The 27,853-nt window shown below is 38.5% G+C and overlaps 2 protein-coding genes across 2 annotated transcripts in view; both read left to right on the top strand.

Annotated features, from left to right (window-relative positions):
• The first annotated feature begins 1,513 nt into the window (after window positions 1-1,513).
• POLN (DNA polymerase nu) overlaps window positions 1,514-27,853 on the top strand; it is a 97,824-nt gene continuing 71,484 nt past the window's right edge. The window contains exons 1-13 of the mRNA XM_064710199.1: window positions 1,514-1,784; window positions 2,711-2,770; window positions 2,902-2,952; window positions 11,989-12,123; window positions 14,872-14,933; window positions 18,153-18,638; window positions 18,995-19,182; window positions 20,956-21,068; window positions 22,971-23,137; window positions 25,687-25,755; window positions 26,521-26,581; window positions 26,792-26,856; window positions 27,632-27,715. Coding sequence (XP_064566269.1) covers window positions 12,003-12,123; window positions 14,872-14,933; window positions 18,153-18,638; window positions 18,995-19,182; window positions 20,956-21,068; window positions 22,971-23,137; window positions 25,687-25,755; window positions 26,521-26,581; window positions 26,792-26,856; window positions 27,632-27,715 — 1,416 coding nt within the window. The 5' untranslated portion in view covers window positions 1,514-1,784; window positions 2,711-2,770; window positions 2,902-2,952; window positions 11,989-12,002. The remainder of the gene's footprint in view (window positions 1,785-2,710; window positions 2,771-2,901; window positions 2,953-11,988; window positions 12,124-14,871; window positions 14,934-18,152; window positions 18,639-18,994; window positions 19,183-20,955; window positions 21,069-22,970; window positions 23,138-25,686; window positions 25,756-26,520; window positions 26,582-26,791; window positions 26,857-27,631; window positions 27,716-27,853) is intronic.
• HAUS3 (HAUS augmin like complex subunit 3) lies at window positions 3,538-9,346 on the top strand. The gene is made up of 4 exons (XM_064712134.1): window positions 3,538-4,452; window positions 5,481-5,917; window positions 7,529-7,757; window positions 9,080-9,346. Exons 1-4 carry the CDS (start codon window positions 3,538-3,540, stop codon window positions 9,344-9,346), a joined length of 1,848 nt encoding a protein of 615 aa, XP_064568204.1.

Below are 27,853 nucleotides of genomic sequence, written 5' to 3'. Positions count from 1 at the left end.
TGGGAGGGCTCAACCACCCACATATGGACTGGGTCAATGCTTCATCAGGGTGAAATGTAGAGATAACATTTCTGGATACAATAAATTATTTCTTTTTAGAATAACTGGCCCTATGAACCACAACAAAAAGAAATGCCATTCTGAATTTAGTCTTCAGCAGTGCAGAGGATCTAATTCAAGAGCTATTAGTGGGTGAGCTGCTCAATAGTAGCCACCACAATATAATTAAACTTAACACTAAGATGAATGCAAGACAAATAAAGCAAACAGATACTCAATTTTAAGAAAATGACTTATGCAAAAATGGGGAAAAATGCCAAAAAAACCCCTAAATGAGCAGTTCCAAACCAAGGAGCCTGCAAACATCCATAAGGCTTAAAAATACAGTTCTAGAAGCCAAGGTAAAATGTCTGACATAAATAGAAAAACATGGCAAAAACCTCCCCTCCTGGTATGACTCAATGAGAACTTTAAGGAGGCTGTTGCAAGGCACATGGGGAAGCCCAGGAAAACGTGGCATGAGAAATGTAAAGAGGAAGTGAAGACAGCTAAACTCGAGGAGTGGCTGATAAAGGATGCTCAGAGTGTTAGTGACAAGTTTACATGACGTTTGTTTGAGAGCCAGGCTTTGCAATGCAGAGGTGCCACAATCTGTGGCCAGAGCATTCTGGCAACCTCATTGGCAGCAGCAGCCAAAAAGCCAGGAAAACAGGGAGCTTTGTAAGGAAGGCACTGGAAATGAGGATTCCACAGGAAACCTTGGTACACCCGTGCCCTGAGGACTCTGTGCAGTCTGGTCTCTGCACCCTGAGCAAGGCACAGCGATGCTGTGGAAGGTTCAGAGGAAGATGTTGGGAACAATGAGGGGAATGGAGCACTGAAACAATGAGGGGAATGGAGCACTGGAAAAATGCGGGGAATGGAGCACTGCCCCTACAGAGGCCAAATTTTGTGACTCTCCAAATTGGAGAGAAAAAAGCTGAAAGAAAATGCTCTGGGGGTTTGTAAATTGTCATGAATACCACGGGTAAGGTACATGCAGAAGTGGCAGTGACCAAATCCTGAAATGTGAATACCAGGAATCATTCGATGGGTTTTAGAGAGAGCTACAAAACAATTAGGAAAGTGCCTTTTCAAGCAGCACTTAATGATGTTCTGGATGTTGCCTTGTGAAGTTACGTGTCAGCATGTTCAAAAAGGCACCAGGCAAATCCAGGGACATTAAGCCCCATGAATTACCACCGAAAGGGCTAAGCAGGGGTGAAAACCAGCAACGCAGCAACACTGGGTACGGATGCTGAAGTGCCCGCCGCTAGCCATGTCTGGGTTTCAAGGAAGCTGAAGGGCACAGCGGTCAAAGCTGGACGATATCAATTGCGCTCAGGACTGCCCCATCCTCCTGTTCCCGTGTGCTGGGCAGGGAAATGAGCGAGCAAGGGCCGCGGAGAGCGGAAGGGACGGGCCCGAGGGGGCTGAGGGACCGGACCGCGCACTCCCGCCCCAGCCGAGCGCCCTAGGGGAAGCGCGGCCCGGCCGTTGGAGCCACGCCCACATGACGTCACCGTGAGCGGGCCGCGCGCGAGGCGAAAAGCTACGCGCGTGCGCGGGAGGCCACGTGGGCGGAGTGGGGGCGCGCGCAAGCGCGGTGGGGGCAGCGGGGCGGGAACGCCGCGCGCGCGGCGGGCGGTTCGAGCTGCGGGCGCTTCCCTGAACCTCCCCTCAGCCTTCCCGCCATTTCGCTCCCCTCCCCTCGAGCCGCCGCTGCGGCGGTGCGGAGCTCCGGGGTGAGTATGGAGCGGTGCTGCGGGCTCGGGACTCGCTGCCGGCGGGGCGGGATCAGCCGCCGCCACCGCGCCCCCGCTCCCCTCCGACCTCCCCCCCGGCCGGGGTCCCTGTGTGGCCGGAGGCTGCGGCTGCCCCGGGGCGGGACGTGGCCCTGAGGGCTCCACTTGTGCGGCCCGCGCGGGGCCGGCCATGGCGGGGGCTCCCTCAGGGCTCCCCAGCTCTTGTTTGTGGTGTTTGATGGCACTGGCAGTGCCGGAGTGGCCCAGCGCGCCGCGGTCAGGACTGTGTGGGGGTCCGTCATTTCACAGAATCGGTGAGGTTGAAAGGGACCTTTGGAGACCACCCAGTCCAGCCCTGCTGCAGGGTCACCTGGAGCAGGTTACCCAGGAACGCGTCCACGTTGTTTTGGAATGTCTCCAGGGAGGGAGATTTCACGACCTCTCCAGGCAGCCTGTTCCCGTGCCCTGCCACCCTCAACGTAAAGTCCGAACTCATGTTAAAGTTTTAACGTGTTTTAGTTTTAGTTTACAGCCATTACTCCTTGTCAGTGGGCTCCACTGAAAAGATTGTGGCAGCATCCACTTGGCACCCATATTTATGAGTTTTGAGGACAGCCCTTTTGAGCCCGGAGGGCAGAGGACGCTTGGGGCGCTGCCCTGTGGCACGGAATTCTCGCAACATTCTGTGTCATCTGCGGTCTCTGAGCTAAGTCAGACACATGGGGAGTTTTAGAGGAATGGCTTTACTTGTTCAGCTCTCCAGGCTGGCAGAGGGGCCTTTTCAGGGGCAAATGTATATTTTAGAAACAAAGTATTAGGTAGTATCAAACTAAAAAAGTCCCTTAGTGTTACTGGAGTATTGCGTCAAGGCCTCCTGACTATTGATAACTTATCCTGTATCCTTTGCTGTCTGTTACACACTTTAGGATTCCAAAGCTGATTACTTGTCTGCTAGGAAACAGAAGAGCCGCAAACTCCCTTTTCATGTAAGTTGTGACCGTTTTCACAAGGGTATTTTTACACTTATTTTAATTTAAATTTTTTATAATTGATAAAAAAATCTGCAGTTTTATGTTGAGGTATTTATATATTAAAGCATTTCTTGTTCCATTTTCAGAGGAAACTTTAAAACAAAGTTTTAGAAGACAAAATTCTGCTTGCTGTTCAGGTAAAAAAACCCTTATAACCAAGATCTTGAAATGCTGTGTGACATCACTGTAGTTTTGTTTTTAGAACAAACTGAAAACCCTGGTCATTTTGGAATATTTAATATAATTGTGGGTATTTTTTTAAATGAATATGCAGAGAACCATGTAAGTAAAATCACTTTTGCAGGCCAATGAATTGCTTAGTATTAATACCTGTTGCTTTGAAATTAATGATACTCTACTGTTTCCATAATAAGCTTATGTGAATTAAGGAAAAACATAGCTGCTTCCAATGGTCTGGGGTGTAATTGATACAAAAATATGTCCTGATTTGACCAACAAAATATATTAAGATATCTGAAATTAAAATTGATGTCAAGTCTCTGAATAGCCACTTGAATCCAAAACTGCCTTCAAGGTTTTTTGGTTTGGTTTTTGGTTTTTTGGGGTTTTTTTTGTGATCTGACACTTCCTTTTTCCTGTACAGACTCTTTTTATTAAAATACTGAATATTCATTTTAAATGGCAAAAAAATTAAAGCTGGAATAATACCTCAGATTTTTTCATGTATTTGGATCTTTTCTGCTTACAAAAATATTTTCATCATGAGCTATGGAAAGGATTTTGTGGAAACTCTTAAAAAAGTGGGATATCCAAAGGCTGATGAGCTTAATGGAGAAGATTTTGACTGGATGTTTGAGTCTCCAGAAGGCAAATCAATTTTGGAGTGGTTTTGTGGAAACATAAATGTGCAGAACGTGGTATCTGAAGAAGAACTGCAAGATTTTGATAATCTTCTCCAGCAAGGTAGGGCTGTTTTGGAAGGAAATGCACTGGATGAAGTCCTTAAAACCTTGGAGCCCGCAGGTTCGATGAACAGCAGCCAAGAGGAGGACGAGGAGGAAGTGAAGAAATTAGAGGATGAACTTCAGACTCTTCAGGAGTTAAAAACCCTTCAAATTCATCGGCATAATAAGCTCCAGCAGCTGATTGCTACAAACAGCCACTTGTTACAGACGATCCAAGGCAGAGAGGAAGAAGCACGGAAGGAACGGAAAGAAGGCCTGGAAGTGTTCACTGCAGCAAATAATAAGCTTGACAATGAACTGCAGTCTCTTATAGCTGCAGTGAAGGAATTTGCCTCTTTCTTCACTGCTTCAGGTTCAGAACAAGGGTCAGATGCACGTGCACTGTTTTTTTCCCAAATTTCTTTGGACAGATATTTGTCTGTGGAAGAACAAAGCACTGCAGCACTTACTTCACACTTAAAAAAGCTTTTTTATGAAGGTATGCCTAAACGTGCTGAAAATTCACATGCAGACATCTTTCAACTTGAAGATTTAATCGAGCAAGTCCCTTTTGATGAGGCCAATGAAATGTGTGAAGAGAGGCAAGAGATAGCCAGGCTCCAGGCAGCATATATTTGTGCTCAGCACCAGCTCATTCAGCTGCAGGCTGAAGAGGAGGGCATGAATTCAGCTATCAAGTGTGCAGAGAGCCTGCTGCAGCCCTTGGGCAAGGTAAGGTCAAAAGGTGACAGAAGGTGCTGGAGTTTTCAACAGACAGGCCAGTTCCACTGGGTCTAGTGAAAGGAATTGCTGAGTTACTGCTATTTCAATCATTTTTATGTAGTGAAATTGCACTTCTGTGAAGTTTTACTCTTGCTCACAAAACTGCTCTTGTGAAATGTCTTTAGTTTCCATAGTTAGAAGTTCTTCAGTGTGGTAGAGTACCTTTAATTCTACTTTTCAGCATTACTACCTTTAAAATCCTAGAATCTATAGTAACTCTCTAGATTAGTTTAACTTTGAATTTTCAAATTAGAACTGGCTCTTTGTACAGTAAACAGAATCTTAGCTTTGGTTGCAGTTTTGTGGTATCAGGGAGCCAATATGATAAATGTATTCCTGTCTATATTGCTTAGCATAAGCTTATAAAGTTTTAGTTCACTCACTGTGGCAACTCGAGTATTTGTACCAAATAAATGGATCTGAGAGTTGAAGCTCCAGAAGTCTTTCAACAAGTGAGTGACAGGCAGATGTGGGTAGTGGAATTTGTGAAGAAATCCTAATAAAAGGAAAAGTGTTTGCTTATGCCAGGCATGGAATAACTTGAGGCATCATGTCAGTTTGTATATTTTCATTTATGGATGACTAGTATACAGGACTTGATTGATTAGGGTAATTTGGAAAAGATTGATTTTGCCAGCAGTGTTGATATCTGACTGAATATAAAAAATTATGTTTGCTTGTGAGATTTCAGTTAGGCATGCTTGAAACAGGTGCAAAGTAAAATGCAGCTCTTTTGTTTTTAACACAATAAACTGATTCCTGACCCTGTGATAAAAAGAAATTATATTTATTATCTACTTTGTTCATCTGTATTTGCATTATTTTGTAAAATTCTGTAAAACTACTTGTGAAGTTTTCATTTAATTTTGTAGCTAAATGTAACATAAATGCATGAATTTTATATGAACTGAAGAAATGTTTGGGATGTGGCTTGGCAGGAACCATGAAGAAATTCACAAATATTTTGTTTTATGCAGGATACTGGACAACAGGAAAATATTGATGCTAAAACATCTAGTTTAAATGCTGAAATTTCAGCAATTAAACAAGATATAGCTCAGATAAATAATGAAGAGCTGCTTCCCCTTCTTAAGAAGAAAGCACAACTTCTGAGTGCACCAGTGCTGAAAGAATACTTAGATCGCCAAATTGCTCGGCTGGACTGTTATGCTGCAATTCAAGCTAAAATAGGCAGGCATTTGATGAGACAGACAACATCATTTGAACTTATTCAGCTGGCCTGTGAAATGGAGATGAAGAAACACCAGGAGTTCAGCTGCCAGCTTGAGAACTTGGTAGAATCTCTGAAGCAAAGCACTGATGAGTTAGAGCAGAGGCTGCAGGCGATCGCTGAGCAGAGTGAGCAGGCAAAGCCAAGGAGCACCATTGGCCCAGAGGATGCTTTGGCTTGCAGGTAAGTGTTACAGTCACTGTTGGACTTGCTTTGAAATCATACTGAGGAGATGAAGGCTCAGGCAAGGGAAGCCTTGCCTGCTGCCAAGTTCTTACTTGCTGGCTGTAGCTAATTAGAAATTTGAATTTTCAAGAACTGAAACTTTCAACATGTGAAACTTGTTTCTTCCGTGTCCTTGGAAATTCTTTGCAGGTTTGCCTGAGGAAAAACTGTTCAATTATCAGTCTTTTTAATATTACTGAAGCATTCCTAATTAATATCCATAGCATGAAGAATGTTTAGACCCAGGCCTGTCTTATCTAGCACCTCCTGATACTCTAGAGATACAGATGTTAACAGCAGTGATTTCCTAGGCTGTGTGCATGGCCGGCACAAACCCCCCGTGTGGCAGGAGAGAGGAATGACTCCTCCGGACTGTGGCATGAGTTCAGCTCGTTTTTACTGCTTGATTTGCCATCTGGTTTGAGTGCCCTGGTGCCCATGTAGGAGTCTGATTTTTTCACCATCAAAATAATTAAGTCTCCTTAAAGTTCAGGTGATACAGTTAAGGGTGTGTACAGTGCTGCTCTTCCATCAAGAATAAACCTTTTGATGTGATATATTGCATAATTATAGCTGTGTTACTGTCAGACTTTTCCTCCTTCTTTAGAATGGTGCTTTAAGTGTTTGGTTTTTTTTCAATACTTGATAAGTAATAGCTGGATGTGGTTAGGCACAGTAAATAACTGGAAGGATTAGGCAGCATTAATTTTACTCCTATTGTGTGTTTGTGTTAGCTTGTTACACTTTTGTTCAGGTTTGTTATAAAGTCTCCAAATGACTGAATGCTTCTGGCTACTTTTGTTTTTTTTAGATGAAGGGCAGGCAAGTTGAAAGATTTAAAAACCTTATGGGCTTTGTAAACAGAAGACACTTGAAAGACATTCAGTTCCTTCTGAAACATAGCTCCTTCTCTTAATAAAGCCAGTGGGATTTTATATCGGGCATCAGCTCCTGAAGATTTTGTTCTGCAGAGGTGGCAGTAACATTTGGACTCTGTAAACTTGTCTGTAATCTTACTGAGCCCATTCCTGATGCAGTGTAAGGGTACACTCTGCTGTAGTGTGCAATTCTATCTTTTGCATGACTTGTAACTAATTGGAGAATTTCTTAGCAGTCTCTTCATAGAGAGATAGAAAACAGGAAATACTTCAGTAAGCTTGAAAATGTTACAGAGATTGTTCTTCTTTCTCATTGGCTGTTGAAGTCTGCTTTCATTCAGCACTTCAAAAAAATCCATTTTATTTTGCAGCTCTTGAAGTGTCAGGAAATAGTTGGCAAAAGCACACTGTCAACTGCTATTTGCATTCAAGATGTACTTACTAACTGTTACTTTAATATTTCATTGCTGCTAATTTGATATTGAAATATTTTGGATTCCTATTAATCACTGCTATATATAGATGGAATCCTGAAATCAGTGGGAGACAAGGTAGTGCTGTAAAAGCGCCCTCAGCAGAACTTCCCTTACTCATCCTCTGACTTCTCAACACAGACACGTTCTCTTAACTAATGATGATAGAGTGCTTAGGAAAGTTAAAATCTTTGTGTGTCTAACTTCACTTGTTGCAGGCTGTATCAGCTCCTGGAAGGAGGAAGTAAAAAACAACAGTTGTTTAAGACATACAAAAGCCTGGAGCAGATGGCTCAGAAGTTAAAGCAGGACTGTGCCACAGCAGAAGATCAGCTGGCAGCATCTGCTCGGGAGCAGTCTCTCCTTGTGGCCAGCCTGGAGGGCAATGTGGATGCCCTTCGTGCTGCTCTCTATTGTGGGACAAATCAGATCCAGCTCCGGAGCCCAGTAAGCCCTTAAGGATTGTTTTCAAATTATTGCATTGTTTGTCATGTTCTTTTACTGATAAAAGTGTAGTGTGAAGGCTCTAGACATGCAGACTGTCCCCACTAATTAGCAACAAATTTATTAACATAATGATGATGGATGCTGAACATTTAAATTGTTCTTGGCTAATGTTGGATTTTTAGAAATGCTGGCAGGTAATAATTTTTTGGTTTCTGAGCAAACAGTTGCATCTAACTGAATTTCCTTCAGAGGCTTGTGCAGTCCTGTGTTCCTGTAAGTCTGTGGTGTGGGGGATCCTTTGTCTGGGTAGGGTGTCACTGGAAAACTCATTTAAATAGCTTTTCATTTCCTATGGGCTCTCTGCCCTGTTACCTCTAAGACCCCAATAGTATGGTCTGGCCCCTTAAAAGCCTGGCCATGGGTGGGTCATTTGGACAAAATAAAAATGCCAGAATTTTAAAAGACAGCTGTAGTAGGACAATCCTGCTACACAGCTCTCAGGTATTATGCTTAGAACATCTTTTTAATGGCAACAGGATTTGTTAAATGCACCTTGTTAGGGTTTTTAAATAGTTGTAGATACCTCAAAAATGCATCAAGGGAAATCTTCTGTTACGTAATACTTTCTTGGTTAATTACATAAAAATATATTTAACATTCATCTGTCAAATGAATTTACAGCATATAGAACAGTTTTGATTTAAAAATGAGACTCTAATTGGAACAGTATGTATTTAGGGATTGCACGTTATTAAATAAAATACCTTCCTATTGATTTAAGTTACTTCTTAAAATATGGCATCTACTGCTACTGTTTCTCAAGGAAAGTAATTCCTTTAATAAGGGAATAATGTGCAAGTAGATGATTAGTCTGCTTATACTGAGCTATAACAAGAATGCCAGCTGGGAAGGTTGTAGCTGGTATTTAATGATTTAATTGTAAGATTGATTTGGATTTTTTGTTGTGCTTTTTTTTTCTTTGTTCCCTTTTAAGACTTGACTAGCAGTGAAGACTTGTAATTGATAGAAAATGTCATTCAGTCATGTCTCTAGGTCAGGTTCAGATTTTTATGGTCTTAACTCATCTGGTCCACAAGTAAATGAAATTACATTGGCATAATATGATATGAGTTCTGTTACATGGAGCTCAAAAATTATATACATTGAATGGAATCCCTTATTATCTTTGTTTCTGTTTTTTGTTATTATTTTTTGATTACAAATTAATGGCTTCCCAAAGCAAAAAATCTTTCATGTTTTTAGTTCAGCTAATATATTAACAATAGAAAAGTAATACATTTTTGTCTTCTGTTTTTTGTTAGGAACTTACTGAGCAGTTTCACCAACTGGAAGTGCATTTAGATGAACTAAGTCGTCTCCTTAAGGATCTGGCTGCAGATCTGAAGTCAAAGAGAAGCTTTTTAGAGTCCAATAGGCTGCTTCAGATGGAAAGAGACTTGTATGTGCATTTTTTCAAAGATGAAGAGCAGTTCAAAGAGATGGTGGAGAGACTTGAGCAGCAGTCTCAGGCTAAAGCCAGTGGTCTGGAAGATGAGAATTTCACAAGCAGTGCAGTTCTTAATGTCTAAACAGCAATGTACTCTTAAGGAAGGGAAATGTTAATGTAAACTGGCTACAAGGTTATGGAATAATAAGCATGAGCTTGTCATGGCTGGCACCTGCCACTGCAGTGCTGAGATTGTGTGCTACTCCATGGCTTCTTCTGCCCCCTGAATTCAATCTCAGTTTTGTCAGAACTCTTGGACATGAAATCATTGTTGGTTATTTGAAAGAAGTGTGTTCAGCTGCTCTTCTGCTGGCCTGTGTGCTCATTTCTGCTGCACACAGCAGAGCTTCAATAGGAACGTGAACCCTTGAGTCCTTTTGCTTGCTAACAACTTTTGGAACTGCCAAATGAATGTGGAGAAGGCATTCCAGATTTTGGAGCAAGGATGTAATGTGCTCATAGTGAAGAGGGGAGTTCTCAAAGGCAGCAGATATTTCATGATTGTTTCCCCTACAGTTCTTCTAAGAAGACTTGATTTTGTTAGAAATGTGTTGGAATATGTACCAGAATCTGTTTTAACTACCAAGACCATCTCTTTTAAGACCATTCCAATATCTCTTAATTTAACTTATGGCCTATCTTCTCCATTGAAACCAGTCTATACTTATTGTGGCTTGGCAATGAACAAGAATTTAAAATTTATCTTTTGTACTTCTGAGTTTGCCTTATAATTTATAATGATAGGCATTTCAATTCAGAGTGCTGATGCTTTCATACTTGTGCTTTCATGTGCATTGTTAGCCCGTTTATAAAATTTGTATATAGCTTCCTAATGTACCAATGGAACTAAATAAGCTTTTATAGTATGATAACTTCCAGTCTTTTGTATTTTGATGGGATCTGCTGTGCTTGCTTTCAAGCACTGTACATATTGATGAAGGTTAGTATATTTGTTTAAATTCAATAACAGTAGTCTTAAAACTCTTTTGATGGCACTCCTTTAACTTCTATGTGATTATAACTTATTTTTAAATGTGTAATTTTTTTAAACTTACTGGTTGGGTGTCTTTATGTCTGGCTTTCATGCTGCTTAACTCTATCCTTTGTGTATATTATTAAATGCCAAACTCTGTCAATTCAGTTCAGTGTGGTTAATATTTATGGTGAATCTGTGTGAGTTTTCTAGGCCTGTTCTCAAGCGTGGTGTCTTGTTTGTATTTAGTGTGATGGGTTCTCATTTTGATCTGCCCCTGAGGCTGGGACTGCTGCTTCCCAGCTTGGGAAGGCAGGGAACACTTGAACCCTGGGTGGGAAAGGAGTTTTGCTCTTAGGCATGGAAGTGAGGAGGAGCTGAGTGCAGGGAAAATGTCAGGGAAAACAAAGCCATTCCACCTCTCACCCTTTCCTTCACATGCTTCTCATTAGGACTAGATGGATATGGCCAGTGCTAATGCAGTGATGGCTGTTCCTCTGAATTAGATGCAAATGTTTGCACTTTTAAGGATTAAAAATTGCAAGGTACCTGTGGTCTTGAGCCAAGCAAAATATTTCTGTGTAGCAGAGTGTGTGGTTGACAGAAGGATGGAATTCTGGAAGCTTGGTTCTGTCACAGATTCTGTCATAGACAAGGAATGATGAGGGGCACTGCTCTGTGCAGCTCAAACCATGACACAGAGAATTGTTTGCTGATTTTGGAGTTTGACAGTCTGCTCATGCACTGGGTCTGGTGGGAGAGGACCAGAGTAACAGCACTCCAGCTGCCCACTTGTACAGGAATAACTGAGTCAACAGCAGCTTTTGCTGGAGTGGTTGATTTGTACAGCTTGGATCCTTGAAGCATTTTTTCAAGTGTTGGATATATTGCTCTTGTGTTTGTGAGAAGTTTTACACGTTCTTCTGGTCTAACTGTAAAACAACAAGAAGTCATCACTGTTCCTTGTGATTCTCCAGAGTGTGGTGTGCCTAGGGGTTCTCCCAGGCATTTTGTAGGTATTCTAGAATATGGACAGGTCAGCTAGAAAACCAGCTCCTTTTCAGAAAAGGATAACAGTTACAACAACAGTAGCTGGGGTCAAAGCTTGTGGGGACTATAAATGTTACTGACCAGTTCCTTAAATTAACAAGCTATAGTAGCTATTTTCAAGTTACTAATATATGGAAGTATTTGAATGCATCAATTATACAAAATTTTTAAAAGTAGAGGTCTTTTATGATAAATATTTTCTGAAACAGCACATAACTAATGGCTGTATATTGTGATAGTATTGCTTGTTTCTTTAATCTTGTGTTGGCTTAATTTTGGCAATTACTTGAAAGTTAACTATGTCTTTCCTGATGAAATCCAAGCACTAGTGACAGTAAATGTATCCATGTGCTAGATACAGACTACTTTAAAGATGCTGGGAGGGGGAAAGTATCTCAGACATACTTCTTGTTTTATTTGTCAGATTTTATTTTCTTTCAGTACAAGTTAGCTGTGCTTAGCACTGCTGATTTTTTTGGTTGGGGTATTAAAACACTATTTCAAAGAAGTTTGTTTTTATAAATTATTATCTTTTTCTTTCCTATACAGTACTGATAGGCATGTCTGGCAGCAAATGTAATTTTCCACTGAGAATGAATGGCTAAGCATGTTCATTATATTTTGTTTTTAATTTCAACGGAATGTAAGTGAAGATTACTCATGGCCCTGATTGATTTATAATTTGTGTGTTCTGTGTTTAGGTTTAACCTTAGAAATGGAGCAGTACATAGGATGTGAGATTTCTAAAGTGCCTTTATCTAATATTGCTCAGAGGATTATGACAGCTTTGCAGTCTATTCCTGTAGAAGCTCAGACTAACAGAGAAAATAACCAGAGTGAGTAAAACTTAGCCTGATTTTTTTCTGTTGAAAAGTTGAAACACAACAGTATCAAACCTTTAGTCCCTGTTTTTAAATAAAGAAAAAGAAAATGTTTCGGTTTACAGGTTTAGAAAAGGAATTAAGCTGTTACTGTGAGACTTGCTGGGACTTTTCAAATTCAGTAATGTTATGTGAGTGCAAGGAATGGTACCACCAATTTAATTTTTTCTCTTTCTGTTCCTCCTATGTGGTACAGAATGATATGGGAATTTCAGGCTGTTCCTTAAGTACTACAGTGTTGTAAATTAGATGCATACATTAACTTGGCTCTGGACTAGATATTCAAGGATCACTGGAGGTCCTAGGAACTTAACAGGAGACCTGTGAGCTCTCCAGACTCATGGCTGTCCTTAAAACACATGTTCATTAGCACTGTGCTCCTTGGGAAATTCTAGGGGGAAGAGTGAACCGAAGTCCCTGTGAAAGAACAAATTAGGCAATGTTCCAAGCACCTCAGCAGTTCCACAATATTGTGGGCACTAAGGAGGTTTTGCAAGGTGCAGGTTTTATTCTCAGTTCTGTGCAAATCACAGGCAGTCAAATTGGGGCTCTGGAAAGAAGTAGAAAGTTAAGAGTTTTGCTTGGTTTCAGTTGTCTGTTTCCTCCTGAGAGTTAAATCCTGGAATATTTGGTCAATGGGCTTTAAATCTGAGATTTATTCCTGTGTATATTGTGGTTTTTGCAGCCACTGTTGTATATTAATTGTGGTTCAGGCTCCCCTTTCAGTAAAGTATTGGATCAGTGGAGCCTGGTGGTGAAGCAGTGACAAAGGTAATGGTTCATCACTGTGTAAATCACTGATACACATTCAAAGAAATGTGGGATGAGTTCATTTTAAAATGCTACATTGTATGGTACATTTGGGACCAAAACCCAGATGATTTTAAAGAAAGTTTGATTTCTTTTGAGCCTCAGTTTGATATTTTACTTCTCTTGCAATCTTGTCATTGCCTACACCTACATACATTATATATATATATATACATACATACATATACATATTGCTTTAGTGTGGGTCTGTAAAAAGTTTACCTCTCTTAAAAAACCAAAAACAACTGCAAACCTCTGATGTTAGTGATCTGTTTCAGACTGCATTGAACTGTATTTCATAGAGAGATTTTTAAATTTTTAACTCTACTTAATGGAAAAAATGTTTGTCTTTAGAAGGTGAATATTGGGCTCAAATAGAAAAAGTATCTGCACTGTTGACCTAGTTGGTGAAATTCTGTGGTTATCCTGGCAGTGGAGCTCCAATCTTTTCATCAAGCCTTGAGGAGTTGGAGGCAGGGATAGGTTTCTGCTGCCATCTGCTGATACTTTGCCATAATTCAGAAACTGGAAGTTGCAGATCTCTTCAGTAGCTGTCATACTGACTGTTGGGTGCTGGAGGAGGGAAATGTAATCCTCATCATCTTCTCTGGGGATTGGATTTGTCAAGGAAAAGTGTCTAACTGGAAAACAATTATAAGCACTGAATGTAAACTCAGATACTATAATTCTTAATTTATTATCTCATTGTAGAAAGTGTTGAGAAAACAAAGGTAAAATGTTTGAAGCTACAAACACAGCTGTGCCATTTTGGCTGTTCTAACAGCTTAGGTTAGAAGTTTGAGCTGGAGCTCAATGTCTGATTATACACTTACACCAACATGCATAAATAAGCTTATTTTCTTCAGTAGACAAAGGTCTTGATTTGCCCAGACAAGTGTTTTTAAGAACAGTTCTAGTAAATTGAAATAGGTGACCTTCTGCTTTTTTGATATTTGTGAACACCATTGTTGTTTCAGAGAGTACCTTGCTGCTGCTAATGCCAATTCATAGCTGACAGCAGCAGTTTGGTGTTGTTCCCAGTATGGGCAGACAAAACACATACTCTGCCTGGGAGGTGTCTTTTGGCTGGGCAATAAGATAATGGAGACATAAAGGAATCCTAACTGCAAACTCTGCACTTGAGGGGAGTTCTCTTTTTCCCTGATCCTCTTTCTGTGCCCACTGAGGTAATTCCTGCTAGCCCTTTACCCCTGGCTCCTTCCTTCCAGCCTTCCCTTGCTTCTCCTCTTCTTGGGATTGTGGCCAGTGTTAAGGCAGAAAAGAAAACTCATGTCCTAATGGTGTCACTTGCCATGCCTGTTCTGTTGCAAGAAGAGCAATGTGAAAAAATTATCCCCTGCAGGTGAAACATGATTAGTTTGTTAAACATGATGTGCTAAACTCACATAATGCTTTATAGAACAAAAGTTTCCTGGAATGCTGCTGCTGAATTCTAAGAAAACAGTTCAGCTGTGTGAAGTTTCTAGAGTTTGGATTTTTTTTTTCCTTCGTGCTCATACCCCCAGCTTTACTATGAACAAAATGAGTTGTGTTTCCTTGAAGAGGGAAATTCACATAATTACAGAATTATAGTAATGCTTCCTCTGAATACCAGGGACAAAGGCTTTTCTGCTTTGTAGTGAATTTTAAATAATTTTTTTTCTTAATGGTGACAGAGCAGTCTTTTGCATATGCATATTTTGGAACCTGCAGGGCCCTTTTAAGAATGAATACTAACTTGATACAAACTTGTTAAATGGTTGTCAAGGGAAATGTTTTTACAATTCTTTCAGGTTTGGTAAAGTGTCAGTAAGATAACCCTGTATGAAACCTAAGGTATATGGGCTACTTGCAGATTCATTTGTATTGTAAATTGTTTCTTCTTTTTTAAAGGTATAGAGAAGACAAAGGAAAATAAAATAGATGATAAGGATGCACACCTGAGAAATGAAAAGGCAAGCATTTTGTAGAATTGAAAACGAATAAAAGCAGTCTTTTTGTGGGAGGTTTGAAGTTATACATTGGTTCTTTCATGACAAGCTTTATCATGATAGATTTTATACAGTCATAGTTCAGGTAACTTCCTCTGTCTTATTTTACACTCGGTCTGTATTTACCTTTGAGAATCTGGGCCCAACTTCTGTTCCCTTTTCACAAGAAGTTGGTCTTTTATGACAGATTGATCAGAAATGAGGTTGCCACAGACAACCACCAGAGTTTAGAAATGTTCTTAGACTCCTGTTACTGAACAATTATAAAAGTGAGCTGATTTGTATGAAAGATTACTTTGTATTAGGAACCCTTAATTTTGGGTTTAATCATTTCTCTGAATTTGGTTTGGTGTGCATGGGAGTGAGTGCCAGTGCAGGAGTGGGAACAGGTCAGGTAACTGTGGCAGCCCCAGCTCAGGCTTTGCTTGTAAAATCCATGGAGTTGATTGATGAGTTGCAGATGCTGCTACTAATCCCAGCTGCAAATTTCCCAACCTTCCCTACTCTGACTCTGGTGCATGCTGCACACTTCAATTCCATTCAGGCTGCTCAAGATGCAGAAAGCTGATGCCTTGAGTGGAATGAGAGAGTTTCCTACAAATTACACTTGCTCACAGGCACTCATGCAGCTGTGGGTGCACATGGATAGGAGTGGAACCCCTTTTTGTAATGATGACACTCTAATTTTGACTTGCTGCATCTAATGAGATCTTCCTACATTGACATAAATTGTGAAACTTCATCCTGGGAGTCATTTTCTCTACTTCCAGCCATGCCATTATTTCTAACAGAAGGTCAGTTCTTCACAGAAGCTGCTGTTCCTCTCTGTGGTTAATTGTAGTTCCTGCTGTATTATTCTGACTTGATAATTAAATTCCTTTGTTTATATTTTTTGAATCTTTAAAAGAGAATTGCTTATTCCTGGTTCTATAATTACTAGAGTGTCCTAATTTAAATTCTGCTGTGTTAAATGATAAAACTATTTGCAGTTTGTCTGGAGCATACACTTGAGTGAATTAGTTGTCTTTCTATGGCTCTTAAATATTTGGCCCTTCTGTGACAGGATTTTTCCCCTTCTGGTAACATTATAGTGCCCACCTTTTGGTTAGCATTGCAAAAATCCAATCATTTGTCTTCATTTGGAACATCTACTATTCATTTTGGTAGTAGCAGAAGCTGAATTAGCTTCCTTTTCCTGTTTACTTAGAGTGTTAGAATTACCTTGTAATTGTACTTTTGCTGTAGAGTAGATCCTGTGAAATATGACCTAAAGCAGTCTTAAGCCTTTTTCACCTCTTGACTCTGTACTTCTAAGGTTTGGGAATATGAGAACTGGTTTGAGGCATATTGTGAAACCATAAAAAAGCCCCAAACTTCCTGGCTTTGCCATTGTGGCTTGCTCAATCCATACAGATGGGATGGAGGTGGACAGCAGCCTCTGATCAGTGAAAACTCTGCTGGGGACTGGAGGGAGCCCAGCAGGCCCTGGTGGTTCCTTTGAAGGGAGGAGCTCTCAGTTTTTGCAGTGTAATGACAGCAGATGAACTGAATGAGACTGGGCTAGAAGAGACCAAAATACAGTAATTATGAGAGATTTCAGTTTACTTTCCAGTGAAGTTGATGAATATTAAGCTTAAGCACCATTAGGCATGGTGCTCCAACTGAAAATTAGGAGACAACTGCTTTGTGGAACAGTTAAGAGAACTCATGAGAAAAATTTGTTTTTATTTGATCTGTGTGAGATCAGGTCTAAAATCTTCCCTGCTGACAGGTGCTCTTACAGAGACTATAATCTTTTGGAAGCATTGAAAGATAGGCAAAAGTAATGATTAATTTTCAACAAGAAAACTATATAAAATTGAAGAAGCTTTTAAAAGAAATTATATGCAATTTTGGATAGAAGCTTTTAAAAGAAATTATATGGAATTGCCCTCCAAATCCAGAACATTTGTAGGTAGTATAGGGATTTATTCAAAGTGGAATATTGATGATTTGAAATGAATACTAAATTGTGTCTGGAAAAAGTAGTATGGCTAAGAGGCAGTATGAAGGAGACTACTAAAAAATGTCATCATGCAAAAATGTGACCTGAGCAGAATTTGTATTATTCTATACTTGCCTCATCTAAGTTAAATGAAATATACAATGGTATGGTTCAAAATAACTTTGAGGAAAAGCTTGCAAATGCATCACTAATACATAATTTTTTCAAATGCCTCAGGAGTAGAAACTTAGCAGCTCCTCTAAGGCCTATTTGTCATTGAGGCATAAAAAGTGTTGAGGGAAGATGCAAATCTGTATATCTGTAAATAGTTCAACACACATTTACCTTGGGGAATCTTGGAAGGGTCACTGGTTGCCATTCCAGAGAAATAAAATCAAGGCAGAGGATCTATTTCAGCTGAGGAGCTTGTAGAAGAAACCAGCAAAGTAAGTAATAAGCACTAGTGCCAGTAGCATAGCAAGGAAATTTGTGAAGGAAATAAGGATGGAGGAGTAGAAGTCAAGCACTACCATGCAGCATCTTGCTTAATGCTGTTTGGAGCAGGCTGCAGTGGAGGGATCCAGGGACTGTCTGGAGTGGGAAAAACTGTTCTGGGTATAGTGGATCAAACAGAATAGAATGTCATACTAATATTTCAATGTAATAATAATACTTCAATGCAACTTTCTTATGGATTTTTTATGTCTTGCAATCCTGTAAGTTATTTGAAGGCATCCAGTTGATTCACATACTTGGGATTCCAAAGCAGTCAATAAAGTCCCTTCCCAAAAGTTCTAGAACAAATGAAGCTGTCATGAAAAGTGCTCTGAATGCTGAAGCTAAAGGTGAAGGGTCTCTTCCCTCTTCAGACAATAATAACCTTGTCACTATGGAAGACAGGCTGTTGGATTAGATGCCTCTTGTGGTTGTTAATTTGCCATTTGTAGTGTTGGACTAATAGTAGCTTAAAAAAGAAGTGGTTGTGGATGCAAATGGTGTATGTCAACAAAATATCTACTGATACATATTTGAATTTTTGTTTATGTGGCTCCCCTAAACTGGCTCTGTTTTGTTAGTACCAACAGTTTTTCATAGAATTTTGCTTTCTTGAAAGCTTATCTAAACTAACTTAGTGCAATTTTTAGTTTTTCCTTATAAGTCTAATAGTTGGTTTGCTAAACATTTCTGATTTTCCCCAGGAGGATTATGATTCCAGAATTGCCACATTAAAAACAACTGTCAGCCCTGAAAAAAGAATTGCTGGTCAGATAGTCAGGACAGTGCATATGGATAAAATACTTGGCTGTCAAGATACCCAAATACTGAGCTGTTACCAGGATTCAGGCTTCCCAAAATGGGAATATCAAGAAAGAAGTTTTTCAGTAGAAGAAAAAACCCTGAAGGATGGGAAAAACAAAATGGTTATTCCTCTTAAAAGAAAGCAAAATGTATCTACATCTTGTTCAGAGAAAACAAGAAAATTGCATGTAAATACCTCCATGTTGCATGAAAGAAGATACAGCTGTACCCCTGGACAAATAAAGTCTTCTGGAAAGTATCCTTGTGATATCAGCAGTTTAGGAAGTGAAGAAAAAAGCAAACTCCTTGCAGCTATAGAACAGGCAGCAGCTTTTATAACTACTATGATATTTCAAGATGGTTCTTCACAGCTCAACTCAGAGCAGGTTAGTGAAGGATGGGTTTTATTTAGAGTCACTTCTGTAGAACCATTTGAGTGTGCATGTGAGTGATAATCACAAACCCATGTTCATTGGCAACACTTTTGTGAATGACATACCAAAAATTACGTTTTACATTACATTTTATTTTCAACTACCAGGTAAAACTTAGAGAAAATGAAACCACTAGGATTTTTGTTTCAAGGCTGAAACATTTGCATGCTCCTCTTGCATGTGTCAATGGTGTATGCAGTGACTGTAGTGTACAAAATAGGTTTCATATTGTAAAATATTGGGAATTTTTCTTTATAGGACTGCACAAAATCTGTCAGAGGAAACACTGTTGTAATTATGTTTAACAGGCCTCTACCTTATCAGTAAAAGGAGTTGTTGTGCTGGTGAAGAATCAGACTGATCAGCCTTGCTCTCCAGGTCACACTTCAGCTGGCTATACTTGGAATGCTGCAAATGAAAATGATAAACTAATTTATTTAAAAACTGAACAGTCATCTCCCTGGGAACGAGAACCGGCTCACAAGAAATTTTCTTGGTGAGAGCATGAAGGAAAGAATACTCTTTTGCTTTACAAATGCTTTCAGCAGTAATGGTGTTGGTTACTTAGCACAGGCCTGATCTTTACCTGTCAGGCTCATTGAATTTCATTTTGGCTGTGTTAGTTCTGTATCAAGTCTGGGCTAAGAGAAACCAAATAACAATAGACTATTCCTATGGGCTCAGCATTCACTGACTGCAGCCCTTTCAGAATTAGGTTGGGATTCTGGTAGGAGCTGTTTACATTCACCTGCAAATCCTTTATGAGCTGTTAAAGCTGGACAGCACCCAAGAATATGTTTTGTCCATGTTTATCTTTCTTGTATTTTATCTTCCATTTCATGAACTGCATTTCTTAACTAGTACGGTTTTGATGGACATTATTCCTTTCTGAGCTTTATTAATGCTTTAAATTTTTTTAGTACAGTTTTTTTTTAAATGGCTTTTGACATTCCAGGTGGAATTTTACTAATATTCAGTAATAATACAATATAATTTTGGAAGTAAAGACTTTATGTATCTGCTTAATACTTATACTAAATTTTAATAAAAATTTGGACTATGTTTTAAACTTCCAGTTATTATAATCAAAGTCCATTTTTATTCCTATTACCTTGAAAATCATAACCCAAAAAGGGAAAAATGAGAACTGAATCTGATTCCTAGGTGTAATACTCTAGCATGTTAAAACTCCATCAGAATATTTTATGACTTTCAATAATTGCTGTTTTATTGTAAACTGCTGAATTTGGATTATTAAATTACAAATCATTAATTTCAAGATGCAGGACTTGGTTCTTAGCTGTATCTCTTCCACTGCTTGAAATCATTGCTTGAAACAAGTCGTGGCTTTGCTTCTTCAGCTGAAATATTGGAGTTACATGACAAGTACTTTAATAACATGTTGTCAGCTTGAATATAGATTGTTGGGAACTGAGAATAACATATCAGTAAAGCATGTACATATTAACAGTAAAAATTTGATAAGCTGATTAAGAGTATTAGCCTTTAGATGAAACCTATGGGTAATTACTTATTGTAAGAATGGTGTGATTGTTTAAAAATGGATCTATAGTGCATACAGCAATACCTTGTGATCTGTGTGATTTCTAAGGTGTCCAAACCCTGGAGTTGTGGTCTCATACCATTAAAAATGCTTTATAAAAACTATTATTTTTCTATATTGCCCAAAATATAACTTACTAAAACAAATGACACACATAGTTGGTAAATCTATACACTAATATTTATGTAGTTGGTTATATCTATTTAAAATATAATGAATGAAGCAATTATAGATATTTTCCAGAGGTATGGAAATACATGACAAAGATGATTTTGGATTTTAACCGCATATTTACACAGGGCAGTTATGGCAATTTAGATTGTCTAGTAACTTTAAAATCAGTGTTTTATAATGCTCCATCAGTTTAGCCTCTGTGATCTTATTTGGGTATATTGGAGTATTAGAGGGATGCCAGCTGATGTTTTGGATTGAGGTTTCACTTCAAGAGTTAAACAAGGATTTGTTTTCTTTATGTGCATGTGGTAAGGCATATCTGCTAGGATGTTTTAATTTCTCATAGAACATAGCTTTGAGGATTACTGAATTGATAATTTCATATTCAAATGCAGTATTCTGTTCTTATAGGAATAAGGAAATGTCTTGGGTTAACTGTTTAGTATTAGGTGCTAATTAAAAGAACAAAGTAAATAGATTGACTAAATCTAGGAGCAGTATAGTGTGTGTTAATGAGCTACTTCTGTGCAGGCAAGTGTTGTTCCAAATGCTGCAGTGCAAAGTTCCAATAATTTGCTTCAATGCAAAAGATTTCCTGAGGACTCTACTTCAAATTTATGATAATGAAATCAGCTGGAAACAAGGCAAGTATTGAATCTATGATCTCATCCTGTAATCTCTGTGCCCCTGGTGTTTCTGTTCAAATCACTGAGTGTAGAAATAACTAAATTTAGTAAGCAATATATTACTTCCTAAATTAAGTAATATATTGAAAAACAGAGTTTAGTACCATACAAAAGAACACCTTTCTTGGAGGAGGTCATGACCAGAGGTCTGGCATGTCAAGCCTCATATATTCTTCTCAGAGTAGGAATTAAATCATTGACTTAAGGATAGCTTCCAGTGGAAACAAAAGCTCTCAACACAGTCCTGACTATAGCTGAAAAGGTCAAACTACTTCATGTTTCATATTCCTTAGGAAAAAACTTCCTAGGAAAATGCTAAAAGCAAGGGCTGAAATAAATCCCAGAGATGCTCATAGTTGTCAGAATTAGGAATCACTTGAATGGGCCCATGTTCCTTTGATAGAAACAAGTAAGACTCTTCTCTTTGGATTTAAGAGGAATTGCTAGCAACAAACATAAGATGTAAATATAATGTCTTTTTTTGTTTTTTGGGGGGATTTTTTTGGTTTTTTTTTTTTTTGTTCCATATATCAAATTGTTGAGGTGTTAGGGCATGGGTTGGACTCAATGGTTTTTAAGGTCTCTTCCAACCTAGTCATTCTGTGAATTCTGTGAAATTACTGCTGAGTGAATTACAAAAGTACATGTGACCTTTCAGTAAGGGTTGTCTCTATGGAGAATGATCAGCTTGTGTTCAGCATCTGAAAAGTTTCAGTAAATGACAGTGAGAATCTGTACAAAATCCATCACTGGGAATGGGAAAGGTGGGAAAAGAAATGCTGTAAAGGGACTGGCAGTAGTGACAGTATGTAACTTGTACACACAGGAAGTATTTGATACTGTGATGCAATTAATGGGATTTGAATCTGAAGTTTCTAGTAACCAAACCAATTCTTGTTTAGGCTTTTAAACTTGGAAACTTCATGCTTCCTCATGCATTATTTCTGCTATGAAAAAAACAAGCACATAAAGCTCCAACAAAACAAACAAAATCCCTGAAATTCTCTTTAGAGTAGTCCTGTAGCTGTGACTTGCATTATGGACATTAAAATTTGCCTCCAGGTAACTGAGTCTGCAAGGTTGTGTAGCATGGAGTTCTCTAGAAATGCACCTGTAGGTCATGGTTTGAACTTACTTAGGGGTTACTGAAGAGGATAATTAGGTTTATCTTTGAATATATCACAAAGCAGCCTAGTTATTAGTTTCTCCTGTTCTTGGCAGAAGTGCAGGAGGCATGTTGAGATTGTAGTTCAGAGGAAAGTGAAACAGCACTGGGCTTGGCCCATCCTATCCATCTGTGTGAACATGAGGGTGCAGTGTAAGCACACATGATGTTAAAGGACAAAAGGTTCTGAGTTTTGGCAACAGTGCATTGTGCACCCATATGTGAATTCATATATACATTAACAATTGCTAGGAAGTAAATCTCTCCCTGATCCCCAACAGCAATTTTGTGGATATCAGTCTAGTTAACAACAATAAGAAAACTGTACCAGAGGGAGACTCTCATAAAAAAACCCTTCAGCTTGAAGTGTTCAGTTCTAGGAAAGGAAGGTTTTTACACTTAATCTAAGGAGCCAAAAGTTTACTTATAATTGAAAACTTGAAAAAACCAACCAACCAAAAAATCCACCCCAACCTCATGAAACAACACTCTTCAAAAATGTGCAATACCACACTTCCTCCTGTGTAGTCATGTTATTGATCATGTATTACAGCTGTGAATTCAATGTTTGATATTTTTGTAGAGTAAATATTGTCCTTTTATGATGTGTGCGTGCAGGAAAGATGGGCAAAATTTTAAAGCTGTTTTTCAGTATGGGAGGTATTTTAAATATTTTGAATAACTTGTTTTTGTAGTTGCCAATAGTGTCGTGTTAGATCCAAGGATTGCAGCATGGCTGATAAACCCCAGTGACACAGTTCCTTCCTTTGAGTGTTTAATACAGAAGTATTTTGAAAAGCCTTTTTCAAAGGGAGCAGAGAATACAGATGCAGGCACTTCAGGCCCTTTGAGAAATGTATCTGTAAGTAGTTTGTTTTCAATTGTTTGGGTTAAAAAGGGAAGGAAATGATAATAGAATTACTTTTGCTTAGAAGATATTGCAAAAGAAGATAGATAATAGATGGATTTTCTAATGGAAGATTTTATAATGGAAAAAATATTCTATTAATGTGACATATTGGAAATTGAAAGAAAGGGGAGAAGGGGAGGTTTTATTGCATCTGCCAAGATGGGAGCTCATTTTCTAGGAACAGCTGTAAAATTTTACTTTACAACTGTAAAGTTCAGTAACAACATTAATTAATATGGAGTTTTATATTTTTTCTCTTCACTATCCTGAGAAATAATTTCCAACTCTCCTTTCCAAAATATCTAATGCTATGTTTGTTGTCCAGTTCCTGTGCACTTGCAGCCTGTATTTAGTTGATTGTTATTAACAATTTTGCTAAATTTCTCAGCTGGTACACACCACATCATAGGCTGACAAACAGCAGGGAGTCAAATGTGAACCTTCAAGCATTTGTATGAAAAAATCTGTGAATTCTCAGTGTGAGAGAATTCATGATGAAATTTTTGAGATGTTATCCCCTGCACTATTGAAATTGAATCTTCCTTTATCATAGCAAATGTCCCCTGTATTTCTATTGAAATGTATTGCCTGAATGCTATAAAATATTTGTATCTCTTTTGGGCAGTGGGGATCTACTGTGGACATATTAGCTGTCAGAGGTTGTTTGAAGGATATGATGATGTAGAACAACCTAAATAATGTTGTCTTTTCTGCCATTCACTTTTCAGAGGCCTTGCTCATTCAGACCAAGTGTTGTACCATGATTGTAGGACTTGTAGGATACAAATCCACAGATGCCGAGAGGGCTTGGAGCATAGACAGGGGGTGGTTATACTGGCACTTACCCATCAGTGTAGACATTTCTGAGAAAAGCAGAGGCATTTTACTTGAAAGCACTGGCTGTAAACTGGCAGTTCTTCAGAAGCTACTTCATGAATTAAATTATTAGTGTGGGAATAGACAAGCAAATAGAAGTTACCTATGGTTCTTTTATGTGTGATGGCCTTGCTGTGAGTCAGCATCCTTAATCTTGTCTCTTCCCTTAGCTTGACTTAGTCTTTTGTTCTTCAGATGTCACATCTGTTCTTAGTTATTTTTCAACTTTGTTATCCTGATTTCCAGCTCTGTGTTAAATATTGAAATTTGATTTCCTTCCTGTCCTGCTTCAGGTCTAGTTTGTTTCCTTGCCACAGCCATCTCCAGTGACTTGTTCACTCAATTCCCAGTTAATGTCTCCTTGTGCCATCCTGTGACTATTCCCCCCCACCATTCCTTATTCCTTAATTTGTCACCTGCACTCTCACACTTCCTTTTTGGCTTCTCTCTCTTTGCTCAGTGAGTTCCAGTTCTTCCTGTGTCTCCTGGTTCTTTGCCAGGTTTATCTCTTCAATCTTCTTGCTCTGTTTTTACTGGTAGATTCCCAACAGTTGTCCATACTGCCAGAGGGATCTGTGGTAAGTGATAAATCATCTTGTGCCTCACTGCTTCAGTGCAGCTCCCTGTCTTGTGCTAGTCTTGTCCACCCACCACAGTTCTTGGAATGACTGCTGGTTTGTTCTGTAGCCCACAGCTCACCCACACACCTCTAGCACAAGGATGTGCTGCTTGCTGCTTGTCTGTGTATTTGGTGCTGTGCCAAAGTGCTCATGGTCCACACTCCTGAAACATTTGCTGGAGCAGGTGCTAAACATTATGCTGGTCTTGTCATTGCTGCAATTACTGATGAAGAATTTTGGTGTCAGTTGAAGCCTGTCACTGGGCTCTCTTCCACCTCCAGGAAGGCATCAAGCAAGCTGTTTGTATTTCACAGACAGCTCACTTGTTCCAGAACAAGTTGGTATGGACAAGGTTTCTCGGAGACAAAATGGTGACTTTTCACTGCAGTATGGACTAGACTGTTTTAGAGCAAGGATCATCACCAATGGATCTGCATATTTCAGTTTTGAAGAGGGCCCTCTGCATTTTGTCTTCCAGGCCTGCTGTTTCTCAGTCTTTATTAAGTTTATTTTTAATGGTCATGTAACTGCAGCTAACACTCTTTCTCAGTATTCGTATACATTTCAAATGGTATTCTAGCCAATTGAAGGAGGTGACCTGGTGTTGTGTGGAACACCTCTGGAACAGAAAGGAAGGAAATGAACAGTTCTGGCACAAGAGTGGCAGTACTTATGTGAGAAAAAGAATGCAAGGAGTTTTTCCTCATTTTACAAGTAGTAAGGGAACTCTGACTTCATTGTCAAAGGCAGTTTATCGATACTATATTTCTCTGTACTTGATGCAAAATGTAAGTACAGGAACAGGCAAAATCTGCAATGTTCATAATCTAGAGCTGTGTTAATGATTTGGGTTTCACAGAGATCATGTTTCTGAAATGTTAACAGAAGGTAAGCAGAAAATCACATTTTTACAATTTATGCCTTTTAAAGAAGTTATATTGCCAAAATATTTAGTGTATTGTTAGCAACAAAGTTACTGATATATTTTTGATTTATTTATGTCAGTATCAAAACTTAGGTGTGAACTTGGAGAAGCTTTATAACGTAATGATGGACCTTACTCATGGCTTAAAGGTAAGTTGTAAGTAATGACTATGTAAGTATTGAATTAAAGAGAGTTAATGATGTATTTCTCATTCAAATGAGAATAATGCAGTGCTTCAGTCCTTCGTGATTTACATTGGCAGTCAACATTTAAAATAAATTGCCCATCAAATTTGCTATTTTTTCTAGAAGGAGATGGTGTCAAGGTTAATGTTTAGGAGAAAATTTTCATCTGCTACATTTAACTAAATGAAGATTCTGAGAACAGGAAAGGTTCAGAATATTGACTTGTCTTTGAATATTTTAAATCTATATATTACTGTTTAAAAAGTGTTAAAAGAGATAGAACATATATTGTTCTATATATGTATTCCTTGCTTATGAAAACTCAGCATATCTTTTGTTGGGGACATGACCCTTTCAACTCTTATTTTCCCCCTAATGAAGACAAAGTTATGAATTATTAATGGTTACCTAATCGTTCAAGTGAACAAAGGAAAAAGTATAACTGTGTGTCCTGTTGTAATGAAGCTTGCTTTAAAACTAAACTGTTTGGAAAAAAGGAGATATATATATATATATATATTTCTTTATTAGCATTCTTGTACAAAATAGTTACTATTGCAGAATTCCTATTCCCCGCAAAGAGAACTGACAGCATTTAGAAACTATAATTTACACTAAGTAGTATTTCATGCCACAGACACATGTTGTCATGTAAAAAGGGAATGTACAGAAAGTGAAATACTGCTCACTGGGAAATACTGAAGAATGTATTTATAACTTACTTTACAGGCTCAAGGTTTGTGGAACTTATTTTGCACATTAGAGCTTCCACTTATCAAAATTCTGGCAGGTATGAAAAGTTCAATTCAAAATATGAATCTTCACTATTTTCACACAGCTGCTGACTATGCTCAAGTGGAATGTAATTCCTCTGAATACGAAATGTTATCTTAGCCTCATAACAGCTGTGTGAGCTTGAGTTTCCATTTCATAGTCTAAGAAAAATGTAAGATTGAAATTGTGAATTATAAATGTTCTTAACCTAAAATTGTATTTGCAGTGATGGAAACACACAAAATATATGTGAACAAGCAAGAACTGAAAAAAACATCAGAGATTCTAGGGGTAAATTTTGTATTAATTTTTTTTCTTGAAAATGACATAGCATCATCTTTGTGCTTTTACTGAGGATAACTGATTAAAAAGAGAAGGAACTTTTGTCACATTTTATGTAATAGTGTGATGTTTTTAGTATATCATTATAAATGATTATATTTACATTTTAGGATACTTCCCTGTTTATTTGCGCAAGTGAAAGACACGTTTGAGTCATCAGCCTTGTCCCAGAACTGAAATTGCATTACAAAATGCACGGGTCCTTTTGGGTTATGTGTTGTAGAGTAAAAATGGTAATGACTCTTTCTGAACTTACAGTTTTCAGTACCCATTTTCCTGAGAAGTGATAGACTCCTCTCCCTCTTTTTGTGAACAATGCACTCTTTAAATGAGTGTTCTTTGATAAAAATAGCTGCAAGAGGATCCTATTTTGTAACGTAAAATTTGACTAGATAATCATACTGGTCTGACAGATTACTAATTTATCAGAATAATTTGCATAGCTGTGTTTCTCACAGATCTCTATAGGCTTCAGTAACCAAAATTCTTCAACCAGAAATGTTGGTACTACTTACTACAATAAATCCACTTCCCAGATCATAAAACAATATAAATTAAGGAGTGTATAAGCAATCTGCTCAAACAAATGTTGATAGCCAGCCATGATTACACAGTATCAAGTATTCCATTTTAAATAAAGGTCCAATATTCTCATGAACCTTGGAAGCAGCAGATATTGAAGAAAATAATAGTGCAAGCAGAATAATTTTGATGTCATTTATAGCTGCGGCTCAAAGAGCTTGAACAGGAGGCTCATGAGGCTGCTGGAGAACGATTCCTTCTGACCAGCAGCTGTCAGCTCCGAGAGGTATCATTTGTTCTACTGTTTCTGCTTAAGGTGGATGTTCTACAGATTTATTGATACAGCTGAACCGTAAGCAGATATATCCTTACCACTTCTGACTTACTCTATATTAATTATTTTCTGGTTTTAATGAAGGGCGTA

The sequence above is a fragment of the Zonotrichia leucophrys genome, chromosome 4 (assembly GCF_028769735.1).
Source record: "Zonotrichia leucophrys gambelii isolate GWCS_2022_RI chromosome 4, RI_Zleu_2.0, whole genome shotgun sequence".
Taxonomy (NCBI): domain Eukaryota; kingdom Metazoa; phylum Chordata; class Aves; order Passeriformes; family Passerellidae; genus Zonotrichia; species Zonotrichia leucophrys.
This window is presented reverse-complemented; position numbering and strand designations above follow the sequence as displayed.